Source organism: Brachionichthys hirsutus, chromosome 1 (assembly GCF_040956055.1).
Source record: "Brachionichthys hirsutus isolate HB-005 chromosome 1, CSIRO-AGI_Bhir_v1, whole genome shotgun sequence".
In the NCBI taxonomy this organism is placed as follows: Eukaryota; Metazoa; Chordata; class Actinopteri; order Lophiiformes; family Brachionichthyidae; genus Brachionichthys; species Brachionichthys hirsutus.
In genome coordinates, this window is record NC_090897.1 from 5,800,109 (window position 1) to 5,826,668 (window position 26,560).

General features: G+C 42.2%; 1 protein-coding gene across 1 annotated transcript in view; it reads left to right on the plus strand.

The window, feature by feature from the left end:
• The first annotated feature begins 1,405 nt into the window (after positions 1 to 1,405).
• The window catches only part of smyd3 (SET and MYND domain containing 3), a 30,674-nt gene continuing 5,519 nt past the window's right edge, over positions 1,406 to 26,560 (plus strand). The window contains exons 1-9 of the mRNA XM_068739620.1: positions 1,406 to 1,607; positions 7,157 to 7,220; positions 7,294 to 7,401; positions 7,754 to 7,811; positions 7,971 to 8,119; positions 22,770 to 22,837; positions 24,618 to 24,720; positions 25,264 to 25,374; positions 26,405 to 26,492. Coding sequence (XP_068595721.1) covers positions 1,447 to 1,607; positions 7,157 to 7,220; positions 7,294 to 7,401; positions 7,754 to 7,811; positions 7,971 to 8,119; positions 22,770 to 22,837; positions 24,618 to 24,720; positions 25,264 to 25,374; positions 26,405 to 26,492 — 910 coding nt within the window. The 5' untranslated portion in view covers positions 1,406 to 1,446. The remainder of the gene's footprint in view (positions 1,608 to 7,156; positions 7,221 to 7,293; positions 7,402 to 7,753; positions 7,812 to 7,970; positions 8,120 to 22,769; positions 22,838 to 24,617; positions 24,721 to 25,263; positions 25,375 to 26,404; positions 26,493 to 26,560) is intronic.

The following is a 26,560-nucleotide window of genomic DNA, read 5'->3' on the forward strand; positions in this document are numbered from 1 at the left end:
GTTTTACGGTTTAGGGAATGAAGTACAGGTTGGCAAATGTTACCTGTGTGCAGTTAAAAAATGACAGACAATTCTCTATTCTTAAGTGGATCTGAAAAGATTGGAATATTTAAGTTAGAAATGCTGCTGATGAATCAACAACATTGTGAAAATAAGCATTCAGTGTACTTTATAGTCACAGACAGATGTATTTTTATTTTTTCAAAAAAATTATTTTTAACTTGGAATGCATTTTACCACCTTAGAGGCATTTACTTAACATTTGCCAATATTGTGAAATATGTTTAATGTCTGGGGAATCTGGCTTTCACTTTTTCTATGATATCAAGCTTTTATTGTCATACCAGTGCAATAACTCTTATTTTTCAAAATCTTAACCCAAAAATGTATTTTACTGGGTTAATTTCATGTCAATGTAGCTATTTTCCTTGTCAGGCTACAATACCATTTATGCATAGTCGTATAATGTTTGGTGTGCTGCTAAATGTCTTCCTTTAATTTACTTTAATTGTAAATGTTGTAATACCATTGTAAAAGCAAAAAAGTATTACAATTGCTTTAATTGTTGTAAAGTCTTAACTGATGTAAAGAAAAGAGCAAATGTATCAACGAGGAGAAAGTAAAGTGTCTTATCTATGCATTTCTCGCCACTTAAGTTAAAGCCAAGCGATCTCTTGGTACGTCACTCAGTGACTCACAAAATCCTGATGTGTATGAGATTTGAAGTTTTCTGAGAATGTGAGGAGTTTTTGCTTGATTCTTGTTTGTATTTTGCACATTCTGTCTGACTGGTTCAGGTGAAGATCACTCAGAAAACCTCTCATTTTAGCTGCATTAATTTAAGTGGTTTTATAGGAAGGATATCAAGGGTAGCTTGTTAATAATAAAAACATTTCTTTTTCTATCTTGTTTTTCAAACATCAGAGTTTTTATCTTTTCAATCATTCTTTAGGCGGCTTTAACAGAGAATGAAAAGTCTTATTTCCTAACTTAATTAATGGCATCCTCTGGGTCACTAATCATCTGAAGATTAATTGAGTTTGTGGTTCTTCTGCCGTCATCATCTTCACTCAGATTGATAAAAACATCTTAATCGAGAGCACATATTTTTTCATTTGTTTTGCCTACAAATAAATAGAAAATAATGAAGTCAAAAGTGCTTGTTTTAATGTATGTGACAAAGCCTGATGATTGGCATTTTATGAGTTGTTATAACTTTGTGTAATAAAGAAACGAGGGGTTTCATTTCTATTAACAACCCTTGCCTCTGGTGTGTCTTCTGTTTTTAACCCCACACAGATAGAAGTTCTCTTCATACGAATGTGTTTCCTTTTTGACTAAAGGCGTAAAGGATATGGCGTCGGCGTGACGTCACGGCGCATCGCGTACGTCTTACGGATATAAACACACTCCGGTTTATTGTGGATACTACTACTAAAAGCGGCGATGGCGACAGAACTGGAGCGTTTCGTGAGTCCGGGGAAAGGAAACGGTCTCCGTGCGACAGCCGGGATTGAGAAGGGGCAGCTGGCGTACGTCGCGGAGCCGCTGGCCTGCTGCGTGTCCGGGAAGCTGGTCAGACGTGTCTGCCACCGCTGCTTCACGCGGTAAGACGCGCTTCTTCCCGGCGCTAGTTTCCTGAGTCGAGAGGAAACTACGTGGAGTTCTACACCGTCATGGTCGGTGCTTTGCGGGCACTGCGTTAAATAATGTGTTCACCACATGTATGTAATTTGGTTATTGTCGGTCTGCGTATAGACAGAAACAACCCTTGGTTAAATCTGTGTGCGGGTTTAAATCCGTTTCTTCTCCACTAGATGGCAGCACTGCTCTCCCCTTGTTTCAGAGGAGCTTCCGGCTGTATTTGCTATATGCAGGCCCGGCCCGGCCTATAAGTAACCTAATATGAGCGCTAATATGGCTATTTAAATCAGCACACACGAGTTTGTTGCGTGTTCTTCGAGTGGCGCATACACCAACACACACATAGTCTCTGTGCGGCCCCACGGCGGAGGCGGCCCCACGGCGCAGGCGGTCCCACGGCGGAGGCGGCCCCACGGCGGAGGCGGCCCCACGGCGCGGGCGGCCCCACGGCGCGGGCGGCCCCACGGCGGGGGCGGCCCCACGCCTCTGGAACTATGACACTACCAGAAACACATGAACAAAAATAAGCAAAAATGAATCTAACACAGATACCCCAAATAATATAAACAAAAAGATACAATGAACACCTTTCTAAGTCCCACACTCACTTAAAACAATGGGCTTAAACCCAATTACCGTATTTTCCGGACTATATACGACAGGTAGATGCATTGCTGGAATCCAAGCTTTGATTTAATAAATGTGTTTTCTGCTGTGTGTGTGTGTGTGTGCGTCCGCCTGTAGGAAATGAGCAGACAGGGGGCACGAAAGCTTAAAGTTAATTACAGGCCTTGAAGGCTGCATGTAAATAATGAGTGATAAATGCTAAACACACTCGCAGAGATCAGCAGGAGGGAAACGAATAAACAATTGTTAGCGCTCCCGTCCTCGGGCAGTTCGTGGGAGGTGATGATCGTGGAAACAAAGGAGGGAAAATTCATTTTGTCATCGGAGCAATATTCCTTGTGTCAAAGGTCAGTGTGAGAAATGCGTGTTCACTGTTCGGTATTTAATTAGAATACATGCTGTGATAATTAATTGTGTATCCCTGAAGTGTTAAAATAGTTTTAAAAGGAAGTTTCATATCTCTGGAGCTCTGGATGAGAAAAATATTCCTATCCAGTAGTCTCAGTATTATTTTACTGCCTAACTGGCGTTTATGTGGATACGGGGTCACTGGGGTGTCGGCTGATGAATCACTCGGTGACTGATTCTGATTGGTGAGATGCTTTGCTGCAGCGCCATGATTTAGTCGCATTGCTACCTATTAGCACGCATGTGCGGGAAATTCCCTTTGGGATTAATAAAGCATTCTGAATCTGAATCCGAATGAAGAAACTGGATCCAGAAGGCTTCGTATTCCATCATCGGGGGGGTGTGTGCAGTCCCGGCATGTTGCCTTCATAATTCAGACGAAACCTGAATTACTGACGGCGGACAAATCTCAGCTGGAAATGTTTGCGTACGAGCAGAGAGACCAAATTCCTGTCCAAAGGACAGTTAAATACTTTCCTTGAAACCGTTGGAGGAAGAAGATGAAGTTCCAGAGAAAGAAGAACAGACACAACTTTGATGTTGGTTTTGACAAACCAACAATGAAGTGTGTGTGTGTGTGTGTGTGTGTGTGTGACACCAATCTCTCACTCACTTTCTCTTTGGACCACAGAGAAACACACAATCAGAGCAAACGACGAAAACAAACAAGCCTTGAAAACCTTCTCTCGTATTTGAAGGGAGAAACCTTTGATTGAAAGATGGATCTTCATTTTTCAAACAAACGATAAAAACATCGACATGAGGGGTGTGTTCTCATTTCTGCTGGATGGAGGGAAGCTGGATCAAAAGCAAGGTGGCCTTGTGTGCCGTTAGGAACAATGCAACACATCAGGGGATGGAGACATTTCCCCCAGCGCATAGGAGGACGTTTGGGTCCCGGCGTGTCAAAAAATAAAGACGCACCAAAAGGACGGGGTGGTTTTAAATGCTTATTCATTTAATAATAATACCTCTGACTCGTGTTGCCCGGATTCTGCAGATTATGTTCATTGAGTTTCTGCAACACGCTGCTGTCATGATTCATGTGGAAGTTGCTCCTGTTAAACTTGTGGGTAAGTTCATTACCCCCCCCCCCCCCCCCCCCCCCACTGTGGATGAATCCTCGTCATGTAACGGCCGCTGGGACTCGGCGTGAAACAGGAACAGCTGTGTGATCAGATCCCATTTCCTCACACAGTGCTGAACGATTCCAGTATGTGATGTGTCTTTCCTTGATGTTGTTTACTGTGGTGATAATATCGGTTATTACATCGTTCAGCCTGGGTCTCTGTCCTTCAGAAGCTAGCACCTCTCGGGGTTTCATGCAGTCTGCCCCCCCCTGCACACTGGGGGGGGGGGGGGGGGGGGGCACTTATTTGGTGCTTTCAGCTGTCCTTGTTTCCCGGCCATTGCCTGAGCTCCATCTGTGCAGATCAGCACCCAGTCCTCCCATTTCACATCTGCTGGGTAAGAGTAAATGATTTGGAACGGTTTGTCTGTGGGGAGTCTGTCGCTACATGTTTACATGAAAGCAAATCTTCCCTCAGAAAAAGTCAGTATCCGTGAATCTCACATCTGTAAAGACAAACAGTTTTCTTTTATCGCTGGATCCATCTGCAGAACAAAACAGTTGTCTCCTGTCATTAAAGCAGGGCGGGTAACACCCTCAACAAGTCGCCAGTTCTTTGCAGGACCACACATTGAAACAGAAGCAACCAATCAGACTCCTATTTATGGCTATGGTCAGTTTAGACTAGGCATGAATTCATCTGTTGCATGTTCTTAGTGGAATACCTGGAGAACACCCACGAGGAGAACATATTCAAGTCCACACAAAGAAAGTCTCAGGTTCTCATGTGGATTAGAACCTGAGAGCTTATTGCTGTTAGGCAACAGTGCAGCTGTACTGCATTACCGGTATATATGCTGCATAGATGCAACACTAGATGGCAGTAGCGTTCCTGCAGGAAGTGTTTTTTGTTTGTTGAATTTTTCGCTGTTACCTTCTCACCCTGCTGACATCGAGAAGAATCTTTTGCAGGCATTTTATATGCTGCATGAGGAAGAGTTTAAGAGGATGTGCTTTAATTTAACTTTGCTAATCATGGACTAGGAGGTGGCTCAAGCAGACCAGGCACACAATTCTGTATATTCTCTTAAAAAGATTTCCTCCTAGGACTGTCCAACCGGTTGGTTTGTGTTAATATTGCTCTATAATATACTTTACCTATATTCACACGTCATTACCTATGAAGTGGGATTGAGCCATAGCATGCTGTGTCGGCTACTCAGGCTGGAAATGAGAAAATTCATTCAGGCAGGACCGACCGCACAGCTCACAAATAGGACCCGACGGATTATTAACATACACAAACACAAATGCAGCACTAGAACTCTCTCGTCGCTAAAGCACAGCGCCTCAGACTCCTGGGAAATGAATTACCATGCTGCACACACACACACACACTGGCTCATAGAAATGCTGAGCTCGGCCTAATTGGGTCTCTGATAGCATAGACTTAACAGAACTCACACATCTGTGCACTTATCTATGCTCTTGCATATCAATATGGAAAAGCAAGTGAAAGATTCCTCCAGCGGCTAACATCAGAGGTTTTTTTTTTTTTGCTAAGGTCACTTCCATAGCTTCACATGTACATGAAACGCACAAAGTATAGTGTTATCAGATATTGGCTTCTGAGGGGCAACATTTCCCACAAAGATAAACCACAGAGAGCAAATATAGAAGTAAAAAGGGTCAGCAAGAGACTTCCTGTCTGGTTCAGGGACGATGGATTTGACTTCCTGCAGCTGACAGTCTGTGATGTGACCAAACTCTTGGTGTATTGGAGTCGCATTCCCAGTCGAGCTGTTGATGCTGCACAGAACCTGGCTCTTGTTTAGTTCTGGCCTACTCTTATCTGTTTATATTGTTTTGCGCCTCATGCTACAGACATGCCTTCCCCATTCTGTAGGTGACTTCCCTGTTTCTGGAAGGTCTCAAGCATGACAAGAATAGCTGTGTTTTTGTAAACGCCTGTCCCAGGGCTATAAATCTAGGCAGCGGCTAACGGGCTGGATAGGTATTCACAAATAAAACTGAGTCGCGTAACTTGAGCTGGAAAGAGGAAAACTGTACGGAGGCTATGAGGGTGAGGAGGAGAGGAGCCAGATTCAACAGTCCTGTTTAGGTGCATATTCATAGACCCATAGGAAACACAACAGCTGCCTGTCAGTCTGCTCTGTGTGTGTGTGTGTGTGTGTGTGTGTGTTCATATCATGTCTGGGGTTCGCCTTAAAGGTTCTTGTCAGCTTAAGCAGTGGTAAGAAGGTCCAATCTAATCAAATGTCTCAGACGGCACGATAAGCCCCGGGCTAATGTATTTACACCCATCATCTCGTTTTTTGTGCATAAGCCCGTAATTCTAACCTTTGTCGTGTTTGATCATTAATATTCATCATTTTTGCACTCCCTCGCATCATTTAAAACTGTACAGAGTGACTTGTGACTGAGAGAAGGACAGACAGGCCTTTGAATCTTCTGCTAACCCAGACTCTACTGCACTCACCCTCTAATGCACTATTGCAGATGAAGCTTTCACACACACACAATACTGTATGCAGCATACTGAGCATTCCGGGCTTTTGGCTTTTCCAGACTTTCAGCCTGACCGTGTTCAACAAGATGAAATCTTGGCAGAGCGCAAGAGGGAAGATACGGTGGGACAAGCGCCATCCTCCACTGCCTGAGCTGAATGTACCGTGCAACATGACTGGTTGCATTCCCACCAGCTCTCTTGCTCCTGATGTTTTTTTTACAGTCTGTCTTCTGTGTCATATAAATGGGCCATTAAAAAAAAACATTTTGATCATTTGGGGGGAAGAGAAAATTAGAGAACTATGTTGTGCTGTCATCTCGTCTTTAAAGCAAATCACCTCTTCCTGTGGGAAATATCTTGTTCATTGCGGTGCCAAATGCTCTTCTACATTTCAGCTGTCGTCGGCCCTCAGGTCGTGTGTGTTGTTTCTTTTTGCTTGTTCCGATGTTAGCTCCAATCTATTAAGTAAATTTATGGAGCAGCCGAGATGAGGTAAAGTTGTGTTCGTCGATTCGTACATTCAAAACGATGTTAATAAACGATAAGACAAACTTGTTACATGGAAGAACGTAACGAACACCTGAGTGTCTGTTTGGTTGTGCAGCAGCTTAAAATAAATCTTTATAGACTGTCAACCGCATTTGTGTCTTTGTAATACGGGCATTAAAAGGTAACCACCTTTTAAATTTTTATTTATTCATTTATTTTTATTTCTGTGCTGTAGAAGTGAATGAAATCTAACGTGATTGTGTCATTCCTTGCTTCCGGAGAGCGATTTCTTTTTTTGTAAAAGTTTTTCTTTACTACTGTAATGACGTCCTTCTTGGAGCTCAGTTGACCGTCTGTGCAGAACTAATGAAAATATTTCTCTTGTCTAGAAACAAGAACTTGTTGAGATGTTCCCAATGCAAGATGGCTTACTACTGCAATACTACTTGCCAGGTGTGGTGTGTAGGCATCCATGACAGTGTGTGTATTTGCATGTCACTTTGTTGATGCATTTTTCCTCTTTCAGAGAGGAGCATGGCCTGTCCATAAGAGAGAATGTAAATGTCTGCAAAGCCTTCTACCCAGAGTTCCCACTGACTCGGTCCGTCTGGCTGCGAGGCTCATCTTTGCTTTGGTATGTTGTTTCTGGAGTTTCTCACTGTTGGAATACGACTATTCTATTTCTCGTTTGCTATTTCTAGTAGGCTCTAACTTGCTGTTATCTTATACAAACCCATAACTGATTTTCTTTTTCCAAGATATCTTTTACTTCCACCAAAAGATTAAAAGTGCTCCTCCTACTTGAGGGAAAACCTCACTCGCTTTTAAACTTCTCTTGTGAACCGTTACCTATTAAATATCACCAAGGAATAAAGCAAAGCTGCTTTGCTTGGTGATTAAGAAATTCACATTTAAATGAAATTCCCTCTTAATGTGCGACAATAGCGAAACAACAAATGTCACCAACCTCTTCCTTTCCCCTCTAGTTGTATCCGTCTAAAAGCAACAGTGAGGAACTCTACACTTTGGATGAACATGAATCTCGTAAGTCTTGAGTCTTATGCTAATGAGAAAAAGGCTGCCTCCTCCACCACATTTCAGCTCCTTCCAGATATACTTGGAACATAAAGATTATGGGTGTATTTCCTTGTCTGTCAGCAGGAGCTCATTCTTGATGACTATTTTTGATTTGATCATTTCCAGATTTGAGTTCTATGTCTGAGCAGAAGAAAGAGGGTCTGTGTCAACTGGCATCAATGCTGAAGCTGTACCTTCGACCGGAGATCCCTGATCTGTCACAGGCCTTAGCACTGCCACCGTCCTGCAGAGATCCCCTCAGCCTTATGGCAAAGGTGGGCTGAATGCATGTTATTACAATATAAATGTTTAAATGTTTGTTTTTTTCTTTGTGTAAAGACCATAGCCAGAAGTACCATGAAACCATGCAGATGTGAATATGTTTGCTCATTACTTTGCGCAGTATGACAGACAAAGCAACTCTTTATTGCTTTAACCATCCCCTGCTGCATTTGGTGTCTAACATTCACTTAAAGCATACCAGCTGCCCCCATTAACATTTTAACCTCAAAGCTGCTGCGTCTGCAAGTATTTTGTACTGTAAATCTGTTATCTGTTAGCTGCCCTTTTTAAAGTTAACGCAGCCAAGGTGTCTGAGTTCCCCTGTGCGTTGCGTCTCTTCCATTACGCTGGTTGCATCTGCACGAGCAGTAATTGAAAGCAGCCTGGAAAATGAGCTGGCAGTTTTTCCATTAAACATTAAACAAACGTAACACGACTGAAAGTTCAGATAAGCAATACACACCCCTAAACGACCACCAAAATGGCCTTGGTATATTTAGAAGTCTCCTTAGATCAAGTGGCATCTCTACAAGGCCGATGAGCAAATCCTCAAAGATCTGCTCCAGGGAATATAGAAGCACAACATGGAACCACTGGAGATGTAATTGGTTCCCTGCCTATTACCTCACTATCAGGAATAAGAGTCATCACACAGTAATCCCTGGTCAGAGAGGCATTTCAATGAACACGCACACGCGCACAGAGAGTGTCGGAGCCTTGTTGCTTTAAGGCTAACTTTAGCCATCGTAACGTCTCTTGGAGACCACTGTTTCTGTTCCTAGCTGATCTTGGCTCTTAAAAACAGCAGCTGAAGGCTGGTTTTGAGATGCGGCTGTGATGGGAGGAATAAATCTGTTAACATCACAGCGTCGCTTTCGGTTATCCGGACAATGAATGACTATAATGCAGACATCTTTTTTTTTTTTCCTTTTCTCTTTTGGCTCATCCCGTCTGAGGTCGCCACAGCAAATCAGCTTTCTCCACTTCACCCTGTCCTTTGCATCGTCCGCCTCAAAACCAGCCACTCTCATGTCCTCCCTCACTACGTCCATGTATCTTCTCCTGGGTCGACCTCGAGCCCTGTTCCCTGGCAGTTCCATCCTCAGCATCCTTCTGCTGATATAGTCCCCGTCTCTCCTCTGGACATGTCCAAACCATCAAAGTCTGTCCTCTCTGACCTTGTCTCCAAAACGTCTAACCTTCACTGTCCCTCTTATTGCCTCATTTCTAATCCTATCCAACCTGGTCACTCCCAAGGAGAACCTCGGCATCTTCATCTGAAGACCTTGTATCCACACAATTATGGAAAATAATATTTTTGTTCATAAAAGGTCATCTTTTAACATGACAAATTGTGTATTTGAGTAAAGCAACACAATCACCATCGTCTCTGCTACGGCCCGGGTGCAGTGACACAAGCGTTCTGTCAGAGATGTGAATGCTGACAGGAGGCACTTATGTAGGTGAGAAAACCTTTTCCAATATGAAAGTAGGTTTTAGTGACAGTGGTGTCGGCAGAATAAGGTACTCTCTGAGCAGCCCCCCCCCCCCTCCCCGTGTTGCTGTAGGTTGTATGTCCCCCATGGGACTCATTCCATCTTTGTAACTGGTCATGCCACATTTTTACATCTCTTATGTTATTTGGGAGCGTAATGAAGTCTTGACATGGTGTGATAATTTAAACCTCATCATTCGCGTTGTGATGCCGCTATAATAAGCCAGTTTCACCTCCGGTGCCGTTATAGCTGAGCTGTGAATCCGTTTTTTCCACTGGAGGCATCTATTTTGTGATTGCTGGAACACCTTGAGGAAGCATAAATACAGTCTTATATTTCTACTGCATAACAATGTCTTTTTTTTTCTTTCACCCAAACCCTCTGTTGTTGGTATGTGCATACATTTGAGTTTACAATAGATCCTTGGTTGTTGCAGAGGTTGCTGCCATTTGAAACTGTTTTTTGTGGACTCCTATTTAATTTTTTATTTTTATTTGGGACCACTGGCGTTTGACCAGGTAGATATAAAATAAGCACATTTTGATGAGAGATTATGAGTGAAAAGTATTATGTAAAGAGCTTGTTGGTACTGATGTGCAATTTCCTTTTTTATTTTCTCCGTTACGAGTTGCAGGTTGGGACTTAGGATGTTGGATCGATGGTGCCAGCTTGCACTCCTCTTTTTCATTGCTCCCTGCATGAATGTATGTTTGTGTGCCTACATGTCATACAAATGTTTTGTGTACATATTGTAAATAGTCTTCTAAACAAGCAGGACATGTATCAATATAATGTTCATGACTCATTTCCTGCTCAAGGTGTTCATTAGGGCAATGTTTGAAAATAAACCACATCCACATTCCTCCTACCAGGAGAGAGCACCAATCTCCTGAGGAGGGGAAAATATGGTCTGCCATGCTGGAGGTTTGCATTCTCACATTCTACTTTGGCCATTAGTACCAGCACAATAAATCCATTTCACACATCATCATGGTGGGAGGGTTTTGGGAAGAACTTATTTCAAGTAGCGTTGGATCCTGATAAAAAAAAAAAAAGGGATGCTTCTAAGTGTGTCAATAGGGGGCACTGTGATTACATGGCCAGGATACAGTCTGTGTGCTGCAAGGAGTGGTTAAATCCCTCATTTCCTTTTTTCTCTGTTTATCCTCTCTGACATTTAAAAAAAAAATGGTATTGTCTGTTTTTCTCTCACATTCTCTATCTCTATCTGTCCATTTATCTACCAGCTCTTCATACAGCTCTACAGGCATGTATACCTTTAACGTGTAGTCATGGGAGGGGGGCTCAGCAAGTCTTGGGTTATAGTTAGTGTGCACTGCAAGTCTATGTAATGTCCCCAAGAGTAATGGAAACACGTTTGTGTGTGCGTGCGCACACGTATACTTGTTTGTCGAAGGGGCTTGTCTTTGTCAGTGGATTGTTTTGTGCAATAAAACCATTCGTTATGCTAATAGCTACTCCCTCCACAGTGCACTGATGGTGTTGCACAAACACATTCCTGCATCTACACTAACACAATGAAGTAATACCCCAGCATCATTGCTGCTCCTAATACACCCAAGAGAAGAAACAGGCGAGGGGGGGGCATGCACTTATATGAGTATTTGCATTGCAGTGTGTGTGTGTGTGTGTGCCTGCATGCCGCCTTGTGCCGCTACGTAATGCAGATGGACTGCAGTGGAATGTGTGTGCCTGCATCAGGTTCCAGTCTGTTGTGTGTTGCCTCTGCCCGTGTGTGTCTGCAGTGGTGCAATAAGCAGTGACAGATGAGATCTGGTCGCGGCACATTTTATTGCCTCCCTGAAGCAACTTCCCTTCTCTGGACTGGAGTGTATGTACAGATATAGTAAGTGTGTGTGTGTGTGTGTGTGTGTGTGTGCGGTCTGATCCGATCCAACAGTCAAACTATTGTAACTCAAACTTCTGATAAAAAGGTGTCGATACAAATATCACAGCTGCAGACCTGGATGCCCATGACGGCCCCGGTCCGCTGCCAGGAGCTCCAACAATGGACATGTGAGCATCACAACCGGACCACGGTGCGATGGCAGAACGCGGTCTGAGCCGGTGGATCACGTTTTCTTTTAAGACACTTGCATGGGGTACACTTGGGGGCAAGCCTGTGGAGGAAGTGAGGTGCTTTGGACAATTATTTTTGTTGGAAAACCTTGGGCCCTTCCATCCGTGTGGATGTTACTTTGAAATTGATCACCCACCGAGGCATTGTTGCAGACCGTATTCACCCTTTTCACGGAAACAGTGGCCTCCTCCACCAGGATAATGCCCTCTGCCACAAAGCAAAAATGGTTCAACAATGATTTGTAGAACATAACAATGAGATTGAGGTATTGTGGGATGTGCTGAACAAAAAGCTCCAAGCCATGGATGCCCCACCTCACTTGTACTTGCATTCAGGACTGAAAACATACAGGACTTAAAAGATCTGCTGCTAACGTCGTGTTGCCAGATACCACAGCACACCTTCGGAGGTCGAGCGGAGTCCATTCCTCAAAGATTCACAGTTGTTTTTTTCAGCAAAAGTTGGAGCTGCACGTGGCTGATCAGTGTTTCTATTTATAAGATACCTGTTCCTCTGCCGTGATCTCTCTCACACAGCCCCATTCATCTATTCTCTGGTCCTTATCACATTTCCACTTGTCATTCCTTCTCCTAGTTGGTTCTCAGGCCAAGTCTCCTAAACTGCAGCTCTTGGTCCAAGAGTTATTTATAGCTTTTGAAGGACAACTCATGGGTCTACTTCGATAACGGGTCAGTGCCAGCGTTAGAACTCCAAAGCACTGTAAATGGTTGCAAGATTTAGAGCACAATATACTGTATTTACTGGTGACATTTCATGATGAATGGTGTTAGAAAGTGTTGCAGGAAGAGCAGTTTGATGTTTGGAGGATGGGAAAGTGTGAAAAGCAGAAGAAGTGTGGGAGAAGACAGACATGAGTACCGAAGGAGAGCGTCTTAAAGAGGAAAAAGGCCTAAAAATATTCAAAACAGAGGGAGGGGCGGATGCAGTAAAGGGAGTGAGAGAAGAACAAAAAGAATGGAATGGGGGGAGAATGAATCGATGACAAATTGGAACGGGGTGCACACACTGATCGATAAAAGCTGTGAAGTAGGTCTACTTACTTCTCAGTGTGTGAGTCTTTACCCGGGGCTCTTGGGACACGTGCACACACACACACACACACTCTAACTTCTCATCAGACCATGCTGGCAGCACGGTGACTCCCGATGGAAAAAGTGTTATAATTTCTACAGAAATGATTTATGACGGCACACACACACACACACATCATATGGGAACGTGGAGCTAATGTACACCTCTACTGGCTCACGTTGCACAAGCACAGATGAGTGATTGAGTGTGCGTGAGTTTGTGTAAGTCTAATTTTAATAGCGCTCGTTTTTTGTTGTGTATGTGACTTATTATAACTTGCATATCTCTGTATTAGTGTAATTCTCTGTGTGTACAGATGTGTGTGAGTGTTTGTGTGTAGGAGTAATTTATTCTCATGGCTTTCCTTTATACTTATTGCCCATCTGTCGTGCAGCTAAATGGAATCCAGGCGTCTAGCGCACCTTAACCAAAGGAAAAGTTATTACTCTCCAAACTTGTGTGAGGGCAAAAAAAAATAGGCAGAAGTACAAGAAATATTTCTGTGAATAAATGACTGAAGGAGGAGAAAAGCATTTAAATGAGGAAAAATACCCCTTATCCCCCATCATACACAAACAAGTTCCCATTACGTTGTGCTTGTTTTTGCCTGCCTGTGAAGTATCTGAAATCATTACAATAATCCCCGTATTTATATGTTAGTGTGTTCAACCTTATCTCTCCAATATTTCCCTGGTCTTTTATTGTAGCTGGCAGTGCAATGGGCGCTAACTAATTAGCTTAGGATTTATAAAATCACAGGCACACACGGCTTAGTGTAATGACTTTAAGTCCATCATGAATGCAGTCATGGACATTACAATAGAAGAGAGAATAAAAGCCATTTGTTTAATTGACTCAGATTAGCTGCATGTGTGTGGGTTTGGGGGGGGGGGGAAATTGCTGTAGTTAAAGAAAGGGGAAGGCAGAGTGAGAAATGTACTGAAAAAGATGGAAACAATCAAGAGGGTTCAGGAGTTGAGAAAGGAGAGATGGAGAGGGTGAATGGAGAGAATAAGAGGAGGAGCAACCAAAACCTGAATCATTTTTACACATATCTGCATGTTGTAATTTAACTTCCACAGCAATATGTTGGAGGAGATAGCCATGTGTGTGTGTTGGGTGGGGGCGGCTTAATGAACAGCTTTTGGCTCCAGCTGCGACAGCCGCTATCTCCGTCGTCTCCTTTATCCTTCTTCGCTCTCTCTCTCAGCGCTCTCTCCTCTGTCGCTCCAGCGTTACTGTAATTACTGCTCCTCGGGGGCTCGGAGGGTTGGAACCAGGGGTGGAGGCTGATAACGTACGGAAGTGTTTGTGTGTTTTGTCTAATTTCCTGAATGTCCTTTCGAGGGATGTTCCCGAAAGGGAGATTTGCTAAAATGGTTTATCTCAGTCATTTCTATTTCATGCTGACAGTGTGATCCGGGAAAGATTGTGTCCTGCTGGGGTGAAAGGCTTTTTTGGAATCCCTCCTGACTCTTAACAAGATTCTGAAACTTCTCAGTTCTGCTTTGAACTGAACCCTTGTATCATGCACATGATCATCACTGCCTTTATTCAGTGGGAAACACCAGCTGCATGGGGATCCTGAGTATTTTTCTCATGTACTTTTTAAAGAGGCATGCAGTAACTTCGGAAATGGCACAAAGATGGACTCGTGAAAGGTAATAAATTTAGATGACTGCCAGACACATCAACATATACTTGTCTGGAGCCAGATGGCCAAAGAAATGTGAAATCAGACATGATATAGTTTTTAATCTTTTCTTATCAGCCTTTAACCCACCTGGGGCACCAGTTTGTTTGTTTTTTGGTTTGTGAAATGGTTTGGAAACATTACAGAGTTGGGATTGGCTGCCAGTCTCAAAGCAACAACCTGCAGCGGTTTCAGCATGCTGTCCTTCACTCGCTGCCCCGTCGTTCCCCGGGGTTCATTAAACAGTTATGTAAAGCTTCCATGAAGGCTGTCTTGAGAAACAAAGACATGCGAGCCTGTGAAGTATCCGGCTGAAGAATGCTTAACCATCAATCCTTTTATTTATATCCTGAATATGAATTAGGTTCCTCTGGGTTCATTCTGTTGTTCTCATCTCTCGCTCTCATCTTCCTCTCTCACTCTCCTCTGCTCCCCCAGTTCGCGTCGGGGACGGCGGCTCACCTTGCCAACTTTCAAGCTGTCTTTGTGTGTTTATAACTTTTGAGTTTTTGTCATCTTTTAAAGTGTTTACTGAATTTGGATCCCACGCGAGCCGATTTGCTGCACCTCATTATGTAAAGGGTTACTTTTGAGTTGGGCAACAGAGAATGAATGTGTGTCTACTTGTGTTTTACATACATTCAATTGCCTCCTGCATTTGCTGAAGAGATGAAAACTCCACTTTCTTGTTGTTGCTTCTGCTCTCTTTTTTTAATGGGCATCCTTGCTGGGCTTTCTTGTGTATCACATCAGGAGCTCATTAGGAGCACAAAACTGTGGATGCAGACACACACACACACATGGACACATGCACTTCATTATCTTCATTGTCTCTCTTGGTTTGTTCCTGTTACCAGAAACAAAAGCAGTAGTGTGATGCTAATTTCCAAGTATGTGAACAGGATGTATTTTTTTCTAAAAACATTTACGGTACATAATTAAATTAATCAATATGTTGACACATTTTTGACAATTCTTTTATTGAATTTTTAAATTGTAATTGTTTTTACTCGGCGGCTGTGGCTTTGGTGATATCGTCCACTCATCAGAGCGTTGGAGTTTCGAGCTCCTGTCCCTCCAGTCTACATGCCAATGCATCTTTGAGTGAAATACTTGACCTCAACTTGTTCCCCGGGTGCCAGAAGGGCTCGGTAAAATTAGATCAGTTATAAAAAAGATGCTGATGCTTAGTTAGCTAAGTTTGCTGATCTTATCATAAACCATGAAATGTGGAAACCGCGAGCCTTGCTCTGCCAAAACTGGGTGAAATGACCAGAACTTCTAAAGCCCACAGAAATGTTCATCCAATGTAAATTTGTTGTAGATGCGGTTTGGAAAACGCAACGAAAAGCATTGTGCCACGCAAACAGTGAGTTCGAGTGTACATTGGAGAACCAAACAAATCCCAGTTTCCATGATGCTTGGTGAAACGAACGGTGCTGACTGCAGTTTAAAAAGGTTTTGTCACGCGTCATATTTATTGGGAAAACAAAAAGACTGTTCCTTAACAGTATTATTCATTTTGACAAATTAAATCATAGTTGATTGTTGTGAAAATAACAAGAAAACACACACACGTATTCAGCCTCAGTGGAATCTGCTCACATTTTCTGTTTTCTGTAATGCCAAATAATTTGGCATTACAGAACTCCTCTCCTTATTATTATTCTCTTATTATGTTTTCTGGTTATGCATTGTATGTAAATCGCAAATCTCTATGAATACTAACCTCTGTGCAGATTTGATTGCAGTACTCTGGCAGTAATCAAGGCTGTATTCGGCTATTTATCCTTCCTAAAGCCAGCCATAAAAGGTTCACTCTCTGTTGGCTTCAGTGAAGGTCAAACAAATTTAGTCACCTTGATTTAATAATTCATGAAATACCGCAGTACAATTAGTCTTTTCAGAAGAATGGATCAAATGAAGTACAGTATAGGACTCTCTGTGCGCATCAGAATGTCTTATACTTATATATTAATGACTTCCAGTATCAGAGGTTAACCCTTACTGCAACCAGGTGGGTTCAGCTCTTCACCTTTTCTTTCGCTCTATGGCTATCGCTATCTAAATAACATAAAAAAATACAATCCTAAGAAACGGAATTGTTTTTCATGTGGTCCTATACTTTTTCGTCAACTGTCCCAAGCTTACACATCAACTTGAGCCATATTAGCGCTCTTCTTCTGACCTGTGTGTGTTGCTGTGAGATTGCATTTCTGTATTGATTTATCTGGCAGAGCGGATTTGCTTGACTCAGCAGCTATATATCTCAAGGGGAACAGACAGAAGGAAGAGGAGACGGATCAGGAGGAGGTTCATGGTTAAATTCTGAATTATTTTTCAATTTCATATAGTGATGACCATAATTGGTCAACAGAGTGTATCATTATCTTCTGGATAAAACAAATCCAATCTAGTGTATCTCTTTTTCCCCTCTGTTTTGGGCCCCTCCCCTGTAAACACCCTCAGGCAGGAATGAAGAGGGAATAAATGTGTGGGAGGGAAAGATTAAAGGAGGCGGAAGGACAACCACTCATCCCAGTGGACCAGGACATTCAAAAGGGTGTAATTACAGTGGGCCCTCCTTTAATTGACTCAAACTGTGTCTGAGACAGAGACACACACACACGGAGCTAGAGAGAGAGAGAATCCCAGTTGGAGTATTAATGGATCCCTTTTGTCTTTGAAGGAATCTTTTATTTTCCATTAATATCTGACTGTTAGTCTGGATATTTAACACAAAGCAGGGATGTCTCCATAATCAAGTCTGCAGTAATGTTGACTGACAGGCCTGTAAGGCTCCTTTGTGTGACATGCAAGCACATAGAGTACAATACGTTTCTTCCATGTCAATGATGGACCAGGGATGGGAAGGATGTGCAGGATAGCGAGGAAAAGGAAGAGAAAGAAAATAACAGCCAATGCTGATTTTAAGGTTTTTTTTTCTTTTCTATTTACACCTTGTGAGCCAATCTCCAGGAAATCTATCACCATGTCGATCTGAAGCAGTCGATTCCTATTTCCAGCTGTATCAGTGAGTTTTAAATTAGTGTCTGAAAAAATCTGAAATTAAAACTCCATTAGTGAGGGTTGCTATGGCGACTTTTACTGCAGATTGATTTCTGCCCCTGCACAGCTGCGGAGGCATCGTTGAACTGAACGAGACGCACCTGTTACACATCTCACCTGATCAGCTCCTGCCTCCTTGGACCCGCCTCTCTGGACAGTTCTCTGCCAGAACATCATCCTCTCCGCTTGCTCAGTACTTTCAGGCTCTCCTGTTCTGTGTGTTTTCCCTAGTTCTATCTTTAAAACCTGAGGAAATAGATCCAGTTGAAATCAAGGTAAATTTTCGCGACAAAACAGTTTTGTTTTTGGACCCTTTCGATAATATCTCTTATAAGGAGGTTCTGTTTTTGCTGGACTTTACCAAGACAACAAACAGTTTTGTTGTATCTTCATAAGCTATGGATGCAGAAGAACCTGCCATTACTCAAAGTGTTCTTTTTGTGAATAACTTCTAAACTAATAATGATATCGACGTGAAGCCAATTGGTAAATGTGTGTTTTCACGGTTAAGGAATCTAAAAATATAGATAAACGTAGGGCCATTATTTTTGTTGTATATCACAATATAGGGAGAATGAGGTGCTTTTCTAATTATTATGTATTGTTATTTTTTCATTTCTTAACGAGTATATGTACCAGTTTAAGTCCATGTCCACGCATTATGGGCTATTCTTTATTTCCATATAAATTGCCGCTCTGTCTACTTCAATTCCCTTTTTCTCATTCGTTATGATGAACCGGGAAACCGGAGAAACGCATAAAATGTAAATGTAAAAGATTCCCGTACTTTCCTTCTCACTCATTAGTTCTCTCCATCCGTCATTATATTTTGTGTTCGAACAGTGTGATGAAATGTGAATGAAGACTTTACATTTAATTTATAATGGGAATCCAGTGCATGACTGTGGGAAGTTACAGAACAGGGATGGTGCATTGTGCCATTTGATTTAAATTGATTGTGTCTTAACCTCTGGCAGTAAATTAAATAAGATCTCCTCCATATATATCACCTCATCTCCTTCGCACTATATTTCTCTTTCTCCATCTCCTTTCCTGTTGAGCCCACCGTTAATATCCCATTCCTTCAGGGGAATAACTCAGAAAGGTATTCACGCACGCACACACACTGGCTGATGCTGATCTCTCTGGGTTCTCTAAGCTGTGCTCAAGTAACTGAATGCCCTCTGAATGCCCTCTGGATGCCCTCTGAATGGCCTCTGAATGGCCTCTGAATGCCCCAGCCTGCCGTGTTGATGCTAGAATAATGTGAACACCTAGAGGCCACCGAGGCTTGAACTTCCTAACGTCTGGAAGGATCCTTCATTTTGTTGAGGAAAGCTGCAGATGGAGGGAGAGAGACGTATAGCCCTATTTTCATGAGGGGGTGGAAGATGCCACTTTGTGAGACTGAAGGCGCGTGTGTGTGTGTGTGTGTGTGTGTGTGACATATTTCTATGAAGCTGTTTCAAGTGTTTGGAGAAGCTAGCCTCCAGACAGTCATCTGCTGTTGTTGACTTCGGCCCCAGACTTCCCGGTGTGTGCGTTCGCTCTTCGGCTCCCTCTCTGTCTTTTACCCGTCACTCCCTCCATCTCCTCTCTTTGCGTCCCTCTTTCATCTCTCCCTCTTGCGATGCTCACTTAGCCGCCTGTGTTGAGGGATAGACTCCTAAATCACAGAAAAAACAATACAAGAGCACAAGGCCATACTTGTTGGTGTGTGGCTTGAGAGGGTAATGTATGTTGACTTTAGGAAGTCTGCCGGCAGCAGCAAATCCTTCTCGGGCTCACACGCACGCCTTCTTTAAAGTGCAGTCGAGGTTAGTCGTTCTGATGAAAGGTGAAGTGACGGGAAGAAATGACAAATTATAAAATGTTCACACGTCACACTGGTTTGTTTCTGTTGCATAGGGTGCTGGGAGAGAGCTGAGATAAAGTGGAGGCTTTACTTTACCGCCCTGGTTCGCTCTCAGATATCCAGCAGAAGAAAGCCGCCACTCAGTGTCCACTTATCTCCCTCCTTCATTTTCTCTCCGTGATACTAAGGTCTTCTTGCTCCTTATGTGTCCTTCTTTTGTTTGGGCTTGTTTTTTTTTTTTTGTCTTGGTCTGCATTTATTATCTTCCTATTCTCTGTCGTCATCCATTGCCTTCTCCTTTCTCCAAAGCTTTGTTTGTGTAATACTATTTCTTCAACTCTCCTCTCTGCCTCTGGGGCTCATTGTTCCTGAGACAAAAATATCATCATGAAGTGTCACTAATTAACTGCTTTAAGTGTGTGTGTGTGTGTGTGTGTGTGTGTGGTGCTGACATGACGCTCTCATTCTCCCATGGTAGCAATCAGTTAGAAGTTAGTTGTATTTGTTCTGTGGAGTTTAATAAATATGTAGGAATAAATACATTATTAAATAATATGAATTATAAATAGGACAGCATTTATAGGCGGCGAACACAGTGAATGATTAATGAACGGTTTCTTGGCTCCTTAGTTGCTATGTTTATTCAAATAGAGAACAAATAGTCCTGCAGATCCTCTCGGAGGTAAACAAGTATCTCACTCTGATTTGAAGAAGTGGACAATTAAGGACAATTTATTGGACTGTAACTTTTAAAAAGTTCTTATGCAGTAACATAAGAAATAATATTTCTAGGGATGAGTTAAGCAAAAACCATTGTGGTGTTTCTTTAAAAACTATTTTGTGCACAGCATATTGCACGTATCTGTTGCCTCGGCGACCCGGCCCCGGATAGGCGGTGGAAGATGGATAAATGTCATCGAGAAATCGGTTTGCCTTTTTTATTGATGAAGTCTGAGAATTCCATGGTAACAGCTCCAGTATATTCACATGCAACATAATATAAGATGAATCTCTGATTTATTATAAAGATAAAACGCATGAATTATAACAATGCACTGAAAGAAATGCTAATCTTACTGCCCAAATGTAAATGTTTTCATTCAGAGGATGGAGGTCGGCTGCATGTGAAGAGACAACATGACTAAAAAGTATAAATAAATTTCTCTCAAGATAATGACTTCTGTTGCCTCTTTTATAGATGGACGTTTTCACACACAAGCTCTTTTGCCAAAGGGATTGGTGTTTTCTCTTTCCTCCACGGACAAACATAATTCTTGACATTGTAAAACTAGTTATTTCCCACTTGAGTGTGTCTGTCAGGTTAAAGGCCAAGTGCTTCATTCAATTATCTGTGTGTGTGTGTGTGTGTGTGTGTTTATGGGTTCAGGCATTTCAACATGAAATGCTTACGCCGGACAATCACACCATTTGCATTGCTCGACTCGTGTGTTGCATCTGCTGAATGGGCCAGGATGAAATGATGATGGGTTTCAATGACGGTAGCAGCATTGTAAAAATGCTGCATGTTAAAGTGAAAGTGTGTGTGTGTGGGTGTGCAGAGCATAATGTGTGTGGGTGTTTTGTTTGTGAACACGTCGGCCGGTCTTCAGCTAAGAATGTGCCAACTTGACAAAAACATGTTGAATTTCTTTTCTTACTTCTGCCAGAGACGTTTGGTATCAGCACTGAAATGAGTCATTAGGAAGAGAACGGTAATCTTGTCCGGGGCTACATGGTGCCTGCGGCTAATGAGGTGTGTGTGTATGTGTGTGAGAGAGGATGAGCTCTGGGCTTGCGCCACCTCGTATCATATTTGCTTGACTTTGAGTGTGTGGTTGGTGCATAGTGCTACTTTAAGGTATAGATGTGTGTGTGTCTGAATGTCTTGTTTTTGTTTTATCTTAGAGTTCATATAATCTGGAAGAACTCCTTATCTGTCAGCTTGTTGTAGACACAAGCTCAGTCGATTTCTCCACACCGTTCTGCGCAGCAGGATCCGGGACACTTGGCAATTTTATTCCTTCTTCAGTTCAGAAGTTCTCACCGTACTTTCCTCTTTTCTTTTCCAGCAGTATTACTGCTGCCTTTCTTTGGACCCATTAAGGGCTTCCGCCTTACTCTTTCATGTCATGTTTACATTTTTCCGTTCCTCTTAAGAGTGTCATTGAATAGACAAAAGCTTCCAACTATCAAAACGTTGGTCAAAATGGGCTCAAGCATGCGAGTTCGGTTCGGGTCAGCTCCTGCCTGACCTTGAGTTGTCATTGGCTGCAGTCTCGGCCCACTACTCCTTTTTTTAAGAAGGCTCATGCACCCATTTTATGCACCTGATAAAATGGCTTCCAACCTGCCATTTTTTTTTTATCACATGATTTGAAGAGGAACGCATCAGGCTTCATGGAAGAAGGCTCCTCCTGCTTCTAACCAGGAAGGGTGCCTGTCGTCTCCCTCCGAATGCTTCCTGTTGATCGTGACTGTCAATGCAACATGTACGCATCATGATACGTTTAATAATCTGTAACCATTTCTTGTCAGCCCCAACCCCCCCTAGAAATGAAGTCATTGCATGACAATGTAGCTGTTGTTCTAGCTCTATGGACTGTAGTGTGCTTAGAGAGTGTTGCTGTGTTATATGATGCATCTGCCTTCCAATGTTTGACAAATGTTTTGTGGCATAAATGCTGAATTTCTGTGAATGCAGCTGAATGCAAATGAAACGATTTGTGCATGTGGAGACTTTCTTTTTTAAGATTTTCTGTATTCATGTAAGTGTTTGTCTTTTTTCATGTACCGTAATCACGTTCCCACCTGTCGGATTTAGAATGATTACATTTACCGAAAATGCTTCTCATTGTTAATCTACTGTAGATTATTAATTTGTTTTTCCACGCTGGGTTGTAACGGAATGAATCGCCCCTTCATGTCTCGTACATGGAACATATGTTCATTACTGTATGTGTAAAGTGGCAGACAGAGCAAAAAATGACTGTACATAACCACAAATCCACCCTGGAAATCAATCTGTGCATTTTAAAAATGTGCATGTGAATGAATATAATAGCAAAATATTATTAATGGCATCTTCACATTATAAGTCTGTTGTCAGGGAAACATTGTCAATCAGCTCGGATTCACCTGAGCACTGAAAATCAATGATTTTTTTCTCCTGTGACCGACCATTAGCCTTCAACCCAAGCTGGGCTGTCACGTCTTCACTGCTGGGTTCTCTCTCTTGCGTCTTGCCCTTGTCACATTTGATGAAAGACGTGAATGTTTGACTGAAGCATTTTGATTTCTCTCTTTTGTCTTCACACGTTTTCCTCTTTCCCTCCTTTAGGTGACATGTAATTGTTTCACTGTCAGTGATGCAGAGCTGCAGGAGACTGGCTTCGGACTTTATCCTAGGTAACACACACACACACACACTACATTAGCATCAATTTAGTTCGTAAATTTATACTACATTTTTTTTGGATATGTCTATCCATCACACTTAAAACAAAATAAAAATTCCACAAAGTATAAATCTGTCTCTAGTTACCTGTCAGATCATTACAGCCCTGCCAACCCCACCCAGAGAACGAAATGCAAGAACAGACCGAGTGTTTTGAATCATGTGTTTAACATTTTTAGTCACACATTTATCAACATATTGGCAACATATTTTCCATAATGGCAGATGCAGATTTTCTTCTAGATCTAGCTCTGTACCTCTCTCAACCATTTAAATGGCTGCGTCTCCATCATCTCAGCTATGTGTTGGTCAAAATGCAGTGAGAAGAGGTCGAGGAGTAGCTAGGGAATAATACAAGGAAATGAAGAGGACTTGATCCCAATTTTCTCAGGACACAGAAATGGAACATTAAATCACTGGAATGATCATTATTCACCTTTTTTCTTTTTTACAATGTATAATTTATACAAATCCCTTTGGATTTTGTACAGCAGATGTGATACATTTGACAGTCTGTGAAAATGATTGTATCTGCTACATTAGCACAAATTTGAACTATTTCTGCACAAGAAGACATTAAACAGCGAGGCAGCATTTGGAGGCCTTGATATCTCGTTGATGTTCAACCTGCAATATTTCAACTGTAGAACAAAGCCCGGGGGGTTACTGATGGTTTCTCTCACACACACACACACACACACAGTCTTGATCTCTTGCACCTATCGTTTTGTTCGTTGAATATGATAAATGTGAGTAGCAGTAACAACAGACCAACCTCTTCTGTTTTCTCCAGCCATGTGTGAAATCACACGTCTTTTTACAGCACAGGGTGGCTTCAAAGTATTTTTAGAATCACTGCTTTCAAAGTAATCAGTATGGGAAAGCAAGTCGAGTTCATGTACTGTTCTATACAGATAACATGGAACGAGGTCAGATTTATCAGTATGGTTAGCTGATTTAAAGTCCGTATTTTTGACAGTGTAGCCTGCAGAGACAACCCTTAGAAGAGCAAGTAACTGAGTTTATTGAATACTATTACAGACTAATGATAAAATCCTCTTGTATCCTCCCTTCCTCAGTGCTATAGTGTTCACAATACAGACACCTGCATATCATTTCGTCCATTCTTTGCTGAGCCTGGAGTAGAGGATGTTTTTCAGATAATGTAATAAATTGATCAACATTCAGAATTCCCTTTAATGCATATTTCATTTTTTAAACTCTTTATTATCTCTTTAACCAAATACTGACATTGACCCTCCATGAGAGCACGTGTGCACATAAATAATAAATTGGCAATAAAACAGCGACAACTTGGAGATACAGTTGTGTAAATATACATTTCTTTGAAACGGAGGTAATATTCCTTGAATATAATCAAGCCGTGTCGTCTTATTAATCAGGACATGTTGTTTTCATAGGCGTCTATTAAAATGTTTTGGAATGAAATTCTTTCCCTCTACACCTTCTTGCAGATGCCTCCATTGCGCTACGCTGTAATTGACTTTTGCCGCAATAATTGAGGTATTATTGCATCTTAAAATGAAAGTCATCCACGCAATCCAAGTGTAAACAGAAACGAGTCTCTTTGGCATCATTGTTTTGATCCTGTAAGCGAGTAACAGTGTTGTGTGGATGGTTGCTTGGTAAATCTAGAATATTAATCCAACGTCTTTGCTATCTCTATCCCCCCCCCCCCCCCCCCGAATTTTCTTGTTTGCTTCATCCCAGTTTATCTTTGCTGAACCATGATTGCCGCCCGAACTGCGTGAGGGTGTTTGAGGGGACGAAACTGCTGCTCAGAGCAGTTCGAGACATCGGCCCTGCAGAGGAGGTGCAGTAGAGCGCTGGAGAAACACGGAATATGACTCCAGGTTTATTCATCGTGATGTTGCTGCTTTTATCTTCCTCTTCTTTGTGAGCGATGCTTTCACTGGTGATATTGATGCCGGTGCTTAAGGCTGTTTGAGGTATCTGAAACAAAGGCCCATATTTTTTGTGATGCAACGTCTCTGTGGTTATTATATGAATTTATTATGACAGTAATAAAGTATGTGGATGGGGGTGTGATGAACTGCAGATCATTCGCATCTTCAAAATCTGCAGAATTGTTCCACTTGGCTCCTACTTTGGCAGAGACCCCTCGTTTTCCGTACTTCTCTCCTGGCTGCATGTAATGAGATGCATCCATGCCATCTGGAAGATCCACTCCATTTGGGCCCACACCATGCATTCGCATCATATGAATTTCAACTGATATATCTTCCTGGACTAAGCTACATTTAACTCTTTCTCTCAAATCTTCAAGATGATGGTGAGAATGATAAATACGATGTATAAATAAATAGCGTGACGCGGCGGTTCTCTCTGCCTGCAGCTAACTATCGGTTACATCGGGACGTTGTTACTGACCGAAAAACGACAGGAAGAGCTGAAGGACCGGTACTATTTCACCTGCCGCTGTCAGCGCTGTGAGTCTAAAGACGAAGTAAGAACACATTCACAACACTGTAGTCCTCTTTCTTTCTTCTTCTTTCACGCACTTAGTCTCTCTCTCTCTTTCTGTCTCTCTCTCTCCGCCCTTGTCTCTGACCACCCTCTGCCCTGAAAAATGAGAAAAATGATAATTTCTTTCATCCATAGTTTTCTTTTCTATCCATCTTAATCCATTTCAATCTTTGTGTTCTCGTGTCTCACTGTCTCTTTCATTCTGTGTGCTCCCCCCCCCCCCCTCTTCTTTTTTGCACTCAAAACTACCCGTGTGGTTTTGAGACGACGTCAGAGAGGACTCGGCTGATTCTGCAGAGGACAACGGCTTTCATTTTATTCGACTTTGCTTTGTTCTGCGCGTGCAACACGGACACAAACACTTTCTCTGTCATCCTCTTTTAATCTTCAGACGATGTTGGTGGACTGCTGAGTTTTGCCCTAAAGTCGTCATGGCAACAAGTTGACATCAAACCAACAATATGGCAATTGTGCCCCCCCCCCCCCCTGCAATTGAATTTGCTTTGTGTGATCTGCGTATGTGAAAAAAGAAATGCTATTTTTACCTCTGTCAATAAGAGCCAACAATGTTCCTTGGTTTGTTTGGTTACAAAAATGTTCCATATAAAGTTCTTCAATATTTTATATAAAAGAAAGGAAAGAAAAAGGGCCAAGGAGGAGTTGGTTAGATGTCTTTTGTGATTTTTTTTACTTTTGTAAACACTTTTTTTAATATATAAAATAAAGACTTAATCAAAAAATACCCAGGAATGAACAACTCACTGATTTACCTTAATGGAGATCTGTTGGATTGAGCCAAACAGTATGTTAATGTGTAGTGATTCACAATAAGATAAGGGAGGGTTGGACAGATGGGATCACTATATAGCTGATAAAATACTGGCTTGAATAATGAAAACATAACACCGTTGATGGTAACTCTCTTGTGAGTCTGTTTGGAGGGTCTTTGTTCAGGCCTTAATGTCCAGTTGCTCACTGTGGATGTTGGTCTTTCTTTCCTTCCCTCCCAGGACAAACTCATGCTGTCCGGGGCAGAATCAAAATGGTGTCACCTAAAGGAGGCTCTCCCTGCGCTGAAGGGGCTTCACCTCTTGAACGGTGTGCTTCACACTTAGTGGGCGTTGGCCGATTGCGATCATTATAGCATACAAAATGATGTATCTTCA